This window comes from Triticum aestivum, chromosome 3A, assembly GCF_018294505.1.
Source record: "Triticum aestivum cultivar Chinese Spring chromosome 3A, IWGSC CS RefSeq v2.1, whole genome shotgun sequence".
In the NCBI taxonomy this organism is placed as follows: Eukaryota; Viridiplantae; Streptophyta; class Magnoliopsida; order Poales; family Poaceae; genus Triticum; species Triticum aestivum.
In genome coordinates, this window is record NC_057800.1 from 740,565,970 (window position 1) to 740,574,449 (window position 8,480).

At 44.9% G+C, this 8,480-nt stretch overlaps 1 protein-coding gene across 1 annotated transcript; it reads right to left on the reverse strand.

Moving 5' to 3' along the window:
* Nucleotides 1-2,643: 2,643 nt before the first annotated feature.
* Nucleotides 2,644-6,188, reverse strand: LOC123063650 (wall-associated receptor kinase 1-like). The gene is made up of 4 exons (XM_044487522.1): nt 5,176-6,188; nt 4,607-5,083; nt 4,170-4,316; nt 2,644-4,098 (listed from the first exon to the last, which is right to left on the reverse strand). Exons 1-4 carry the CDS (start codon nt 6,095-6,097, stop codon nt 2,873-2,875), a joined length of 2,772 nt encoding a protein of 923 aa, XP_044343457.1. The 5' UTR covers nt 6,098-6,188; the 3' UTR covers nt 2,644-2,872.
* Nucleotides 6,189-8,480: the final 2,292 nt, after the last annotated feature.

Genomic DNA, 8,480 nt, shown 5'->3' on the forward strand with positions numbered 1-8,480 from the left:
TTGGATTCTTTCGGTTTGTGATAAAAAAATGAACCAACATGTGATTGGATGGTTAGGAGGGTAATGTTACCACCAATCCTTCAGGGATCAACACCTAGGTTTGATGCTTTGGTGTCTAGTAAAGATGAAATATTATTTCAATGGGGGACGATAGCGAGGTGGATAGGGTGTGCGTGCATGCGTTTATAGGGGTAAGTATATGTACGCGTTTTGTGAGAGTTTGTGGTTGTAATATGTTTGTCAAAAAAATGCTTCAAATAGTCATCTTTTGTTTGTGTTTGTTATTTCTTTGATGATCACAGCTTCACAAGGGTATGGCAGCTAAAAAAAGGTAATGCTAACTGGCAAACGTTCACTTGAAAGTAACTGCTAGCAAACGCACTCATAAACATTTGAGTGAAGTGCATCATAGGTCCTTGAACTAGTTCAGAGGTGTTACATAGGTCCTCGAGCTATGAAAATCGTTATCTAGGTCCTCAAAGTGCAACATGTGTGTTATCCTGGTCCTCAAACTATTTCAAGGGTATCACGTAGGTCCTTCAACTATTTTAGAGGTGTCACATATATACACACTTATTACACTTCAAGAATTTTGAAGGACCCTGGTTGACACTTTTCATAGTTTGAGGACCTACATGACACCATCAAAATAGTTCAAGGACCTAGGATACATTTCACTCTAAACATTTAACCGAGATCAAATGATGACAGTTTTCTTTTTAAATGACTTCTCTACCGTGAAGTTGTCATGCTAGTCCGAAGAAATTGCCGCCCCTACAACTAAATTGCCATAAAAATGTTTGCAATTTCCATCCTTCTGAGTGAACGTTCGCCAGCTTAGAGGGTAAAAAAAAATACGGGAAGTTTCTTTTTTGAGACAATTTTTTTTTGCGGGAAGTGGAGTTACACTGGACGGAGCAGGAGAAGAGCGGTCGAGAATGGGCCGCATTATGGGGTTTGGCCGTCACCACGGCGGTCGAATCGGGCGGTGCCTCTGTCCGCCGTCTTGCTCCCCTGCCGCCGGCACCAGTCTTGCCATATGCACCGCCGACCTGAGACCTAGTCGCCCCCGCCCCTCTCCGCCCGCCGCCTCTCCCCCCAGACATAGTACATGTTATTGCCGCTCTCTTTCTCTCACTCGCACAAACGAAGGTGGAAGATGGAGCACACAATTTTTCCGGCGCACAAACGCCTCCGCCGCACGAACGGCACCTCGGCCGCACGAACGACCCCACTTTACTAGGCACATACCCAGGCGCGGCAACACACCGGAGCTCTCTCACAGCCGACCGGGCGCATACCACGGTCCCGGCGGAGAATACCTCATTTCTGGCTCCTAGGCTCGGCTCATACCGGCGCACCGCAAACAGTACATCAGGGGGCCTTTTTATACCCGACTGCACACACACTTATAAGTCCCAAGAACCAAACATATAGGGATTTTTTAAAGACTTGTGACTTATAAGTTGGGACTAAAAAAAGTCTTAGGACTTATGAACCAAACAAGGCCTAACTCCATATCCTAGAATCTTTCCAGCAGGACATGCATGGCCAGTGGCTGCACAACTCTGCGACCAACTAACTTATCCATGCAAACAACCTACTAGCTAACAGAAACGTAGTTCACGGAGCCTCCCTGGCCCTCCGGTCTCCCGATGGTGAGCACACCTGCTCGTCCCCCCGACCTGGACGCCGTCTCGCCGGTCACCACCGTTGGGCATGGCTTATTCACGCCAACAGTACACACTGTCGCTGATAAAAAGGAGCCGCCTCACCACGCTCCCGGCGGCGTGATAGAGAGAAGCGAGCGAGCGAGAGCGCCAATTTCTTCGAGTTGGTGCTCTTCAGTTCTGGTAATGAATCCACTTTTTGCCTAATGAATCCGTCTACAGGTGCGTTTCTTGTTAATTTTGATTTCAACCAGTCTCGAATCAGTCTCCAGCGGTCTGAATTTTTACTTCCGTCTGCTCTCGGTTGCTAACATTGGGGAGGAGTTCAGTTACTGTTAGTGGCTGTCAGTTAGCTTATCTTCCCCTATGCGGGACTGAATATTATCAGATGGCTGCCGGGTTGATGAGAGCGGCATCCACAATCGGTTGCACAGTACCGTTCCGCATTCAAACGATGCCCACCTGCCCGTGCGTTTCTGTGCAGACTGACATTTTTTATGCGGTAGCTTTGGCTTCTCTGCTCAAATGTTACCACCAATTTGCATGGCAAGGGCTTTCAGTTGTGCGGTTCTCCATCTAAGCTTGGCATGAATTTCCTGTCATGGTAGCAATGAACAAGTCACATAGTATCATATATCATTTGGCTTGTGGTTCATGGGAGAGAACCCAATGCCTGAGATTGTTTCGACATCCTTGATTTCAGCAAACAAAATACACATTCAATTCTTCAGACGCCTTTGCTGTCTGACACTGGAGGTACAAGTTGGAGAAGGACAGCAGCGGTGTGAATGTGATGGGCCCAAACAAATTTTAGAGCTGGATATATAGTGCATTCTCCTTCTGTTTCCCGAACATGTATCTGAATGCCTGTCATATTTTCGCCGAGAGGAAAAACTTGAACCATTATATTTGTATTAAAATAAGCGTCGAGAAAACACAGCAATGTACTAACGGTGGCAACGGCAAGACAGCATGAGTGCCAAAACATTGCTAATACAATCCACTACATCTCTTCTAGGGTAACAAAATTCAGTCTACATATATCAGCAAGCATAATTCCAACCGAGAACTGATACAATCATGATGCCTGAAATCATGACTTATTACAGTACCAACCTAACTAGCCTGTAATACAGGTTCTAGCAATAGTTCACAAAAGAGGGAAATAAATTATCCATTATTAATAAGCTCAATAGCCTCATCTAGCGTGGTAGGCTAGCAGATGACAAGAACTCTGCCTCCAAGCTATAGTGTCGTTGGCTACCTCCAGGCTGTGCATACAATTGCCGAGCAGATCTACTTCTTTGAGTTAACGACCTTGGTTGCATCTGTTCTCCATTCCTCGGATCTGCCTGAGATGATTCCATCTGTTTTGCGCGTAGAGTCTGCAGTTCCGTCTCCACCTGTTTCATGGTGGGTCTTTCCTCGCCATGCAGTCTTAAGCACCTCTCTGCAAGAGAGGCGACACCGTTGATCTCTTCCTCAGTTGCCTCCTCCAGGACCTGGGAACAAACAGTACCAGTGATTCTCCCCTCACTGTACTCCTGGAGAAAATAGCTTGACAAGCCCATGATGGTGCCTGATTCACTTGTAAAAACAGGCTTCTTTCTGAGAAGCAACTCCACCAGTACCACACCAAAACTGTACACGTCGCTCTTCCCATTCAGCTGCCTGGTATGGAAATACTCTGGGTCTAAGTACCCAAATGTACCCTGCACATTCGTGACAATGTGCGTTTGATCGATCGGAACCAATCTGGATGCACCAAAATCTGACACTTTAGCTGTGTAATTCCCATCCAAGAGTATCTTGGAGGACTTCACGTCACGATGGAAGATTGATATTGAAGCTGAAGAATGGAGATAAGATAGAGCTCCTGCTGTTTCCAGGGCAATCCTTAAGTAATCACCCCAAGACAAAGAAAAATCGTTACTTGTATCTGCATGAAGAGCTTCAGATAGTGAACCACTAGATACATAATCATACACTAGCAGTGGAACCTCAGTTTCGAGACAACATCCAAAGAGCTTCACAATATTTCTGTGATTTATCTGGGTGAGGACTGCAACCTCATTGATAAATTGACTGATCTCGGACTGCTCAATGACCTTAGACTTTTTTACTGCAACAACACGTTGATCAGACAATATGCCTTTGTAAACCATGCCATGCCCCCCACGTCCGATGATACGTGCAGGGTCAAAGTTGTTTGTTGCCTTCTCTAGCTCTTCTAACGAGAAAATCTTTGTATTATCATTTGCACTTTCATCAGATGATATCAATGTTTCTAGGAGAAGACCTTGGTTCTTTCGGAAATAGTTCTTCCGTAGTTGCTTTTGAACGCTTATTTTCCATCTACGAGTGAGAAGCACTACACTGAAGCTCAGAAGTAGGACACCCAAACCACATGATAACCCAATTATTATACCTGCAGGAATTAAGCTCTTTTATGTTTCCGTTCTATCTTGTCTATCAAAAATGTAACAATACTAGTCTTACCTAAGAGCAGAGGTTGTTGCCTCTTAGTACACTGCATTTTTAATGAATCATACTTAGTCTTGGGAGGACATTCAGTACAACTAAAGCTTCCTCTGTTATTATGGCATGTCCCGTTACAATTGCTCGGTTGAAGGCATTCATTAATATCTGAAATTAAGAAAATCTTGATATGATGTGTTGACAAAATCTATGACACAGAAATCAGAAGATTGTACTTCATTCAGCTAACATGAAACAATATCAATTAAGTGAAGCCCAAATGAATGATAAAACAAACTAGAAGTAGCAAAAGTAGTCACCGTCTTTATAGTAGCTGGCAACTTCTATACATGTTTTTATATATCATACATTTTTTTCCAGCGGCATAGGCAGTTAAGATAGATGGTATAGTACAAAGCTTTGAACATTTCAAGTGTAAAGGGAGGGGGGGGGGGTACCTTGACAACCGGTTTTGATGTATGGATTTCCTTGGAAGCCATCTGAGCATTTGCAACGGTAACCAGCATAGACTCCTTCAGCACTTACTCCCATACACTTGCTGTTCGTACTCACACAAGCATATCCAGATTTATCCTGTTGGGCCTCTGCGCAACTTAGATTAGCAGCAACCCAGTTCATAGAGAAAAATAACCCATATGTAGAAAAAAGACTGTTAGGCTGTAATATAAACAGGGAGTTCGCAGAATTTTGGTCAGGAATGGTGACATTAATGGTCCCTTCGTCGACACTTATGTCAATGACCTGTTTCTCCCACAAGTCCAACATGACCAGGGCAGCTGATGATGTCGTACTTATGCAGTTGAGGTGAAACTCTTCCCTGGCAAAGCAACCCTCTTCGAAGCCGAACGGGAATTGCACACTAATGTTACCACAGGAACGTGTACAATTAGCCCTGCTCGGAATTGGATTATATCCTAGTTTGATCAGTAAAGGTTAGCATGTATCAATACCGGAAATACATAACAACACCTGTATGTTTGGTGTTGATTAGGAATAGAGGAGTCACCTATATCATTGAAGCAACCATCTTGAATGTAGGGATTGCCTGCATAGTTAGTCCTGCACGTGCAGCTGTAGCCATTGCTTCCATCAATGCACGCGGCATCTTCAACGAGACAATAACTGGGTGTACGGTCGTTGCACTCGGCATACTCGCTCATACAGGCATAGCTTGTCCTGTTTTGCTTGGCAGCATCGCAGTTGGATGGCTCAACTATCTGCCACATTAGCATAAAGCCACCCGGCCCATCACTAGTTATGTTGATTCTATCCCACAGTTGAGAGGTTTGGTTGGAGTGTGCGCCAATGATGCTTTTGCTGTGGTTGAAGACAAATTTGAACTGAAAACTGCCTTTAAGGTTCAGATGAATACGACAGCATCCGGATGTATTTTTACAGTAGTGCATAGCCACCATCTCTGGGGTTCTTGGATCCAGACACACAGTGCTGCATTTTAACGTGGTAGCATCGTCTCCAACAAAGTATACCTCCAGGTCACAGCTTGTAATGTTTAGAACAATAGACTCAAGGGAGAAGGACCTCCCAGGTGAGTTCAAAGAAAAGTTGTAGACACTCTCACCAGGATGCATGGGGATGGTATGCGAGAAGGAGGCCCAGATTGAATTAAATGAATCAGTATTGCTAAATTCGATCACCTCGGTGATGCCGTCGCACAAGAAGAGCCTCGGTCGATGAGCAGTGTGGTTGCAAATGAGGTTGAAGTCAGGCCCACGGGAGCACCTGGATCCGATGCCGAAAGGATAGGCAAAGCTCACGTTGCCACAGCTCGTTGGGCAACCATCGAGTGATGGTTGCGCCGAGTTTCCTTCAGGGCTCTGCTGGCTTGTTACAACTCCAGATGCTAGAGCAGTTGGTTGTCCTAGTGACTCAAGTACCAATAGATAGAACATCATCGGGAAGATGCCCATGATCGATCTACAGTTCTATACTACACCTTGCACTAGAGAAATTCAGGTCAGGCCGCAGTGGCTTCTCTTCTAGGTACCACTTTCATGACTGCCTCCCTAATGCATATATATCAATGGTTACAGCTGGCGTGGATGTGGTGTGCTTTATTGGCATGTGAAAGGAGATGCTTCGTACATTGCCATGTGGATGTGGCAGTGGGGGTATATCTTGCTGTATGTGACCTTGTATGTACTGTCAGCCCGTGACCTTGTATGTCGTGCCGCAGGAAGACTCTATTTAAGGGGCTAATCTACGCCTGTTCCTGATAAACCACGCTAAAAATTTCCCTTGTCGATTTTCTGGGTTTCCAAATGTTGCTCTAGGCAAAAAAGGCATTACTAACATAGAAAGGAAAAATATGAGCATGCTACAACATGAAAAAGGGAACCACACAAGAAACTCACCAACAATAGGTAGGCCATCGGTAGAGCGTGGAACCGTTCCATGAAAACTGTTGTGAGTGCCATCTTGCTCGTCTACAACTGAGCTAGGTGACAGTAACTGAAACCATCACCAACATTAAGAAGTAACACACATTTTTCCGAGGGGTAACAAAAAATTTATTTAGATAAGCTAAAAGAGCTAAGCAACAGTAACTAAAGTCCATTCCAATTAGATGTCGCTTGCTCAAGATGTAACCAAGAGCACACACAGGGTAAACATTGTGATTGCTGGAGATAAGCCACAGACAAAGAATCAGGTACATGAAGTGCAATGATTATTCTGAATATATTCCAAGAATCTGGTGCGTCTGGTGCTTTGTGCGGGCAGTGTTCCAGTGTGGAAAAGGGCTACACAGCTGAAGTATGTAAGAATCTTGAGTGTAAAGAAGACTTGAGCGCAAAGCTGATGTGGCATGTCGCATCCCCGTGCACCGTGTAGGAGCCGGGGGTTTCCCACCGTCGTCATTTGCTTAAGCTACAACCAAGGAGCACAGCCATGGTAAATGTTCTGACAGTTAGTGATGTGCCCATTAAACTACTGGAGAGCACAGAGTAAAAAGTGTGACTGCTGGAAATAAACTGCTACAGGCACAGAATCATGAACTCCCTCTGTCAACAAAATAAGACGTTTTACATCACAACCAAGGGAATCACGACATAAAAACCTCTAACCACTGAAATGAATTGATAGATTCGGAAGCAAAGCAAACCAGTTACTTCAATTTACAGATAAACTACCTGAGCTAGTAACTTGGTAACAATAACTGAACTCCATCCCCAATTTTAGCTGGTGTTTGCTTAAGCTGCAACCATGAGCAGAGAGTAAAAATTATTTTTTAGAAAAGGAGGAGGACACCCGTACAAAGTCATACAACAGTAAGACTAAAGCCACCATCTAAGTAACAATTGTCGCTACACCTATCCAATTGATGAAGGGGCGCTGATAGCCTGGGCCTAATATCAAACAGGCATCGCAGCCAGACCTAACATCTAAGACCTGAGGTCCCAACCAGGACGCCTGCCGGGTATGGGCACCCACCAGTCCAGCGTGCTCCTCAACCAGGACGCCTGCAGGGTATGAGGCCGCCGCAGCCACTTGCCACCAATCCATCTTCAGAGTTGTACTGTTGCATCGACCTTGCCCGGTCTAGCTGCCGCCGACGCCACCACGACGCCAACCAGCGTCGACCTCCTGCGCGAGTCCATCATCGCACATCAGACTCCTAATCTCCAGGAATCGAGATCTGTCGCCATCCATGTGTGTCATGAAGCACCGCTCCACCAAAGACGTCGTCCACTGGTCCCTCGAGCCCGCGTACACCTCCAAGAAAGACGCCCCCAAGGGGGAAACGACACAATCTGTAACGACCCGAACCTGATAAGATTCGATGTCTCTGTGCTCATAGTGCTAGTCCCTGGATCAACTCGCTAGCACACACAGGACATATGAATATCAAATAACAAGTGCATCATTTAACATAATGTATGATCCAGAAGTTATAAAGTATTACAAACTGAATAACGCATGGCTAACTTTATTCAATAATAACAGCGGAAAGGTAGCATAATAAACGATGAGTCCATCGATGCCCACTGGAGAACATGTTGAGTGAAGACTTGCGACCCTACTGTATCTCACTGATCATCTGAAAATCCTGCAACATGGTAAGTTGCAGCGACAAAGGGTCAATACATTGAATGTATTGGCAAATCACACAATATGATATAGCAAACCTACATCCATAAAGCAATGTATGACAAATAAAACACACAAGTTAGTCTGGAAAAGAATGTCTTCACCTACCTCCACTACTTGAACTCACAAACGTCTCTAATTTACTCGCCCAAGGTAACCCAAAGATTCTAAATAAACATGACAAGAACTTCAGAAGTATCTCTC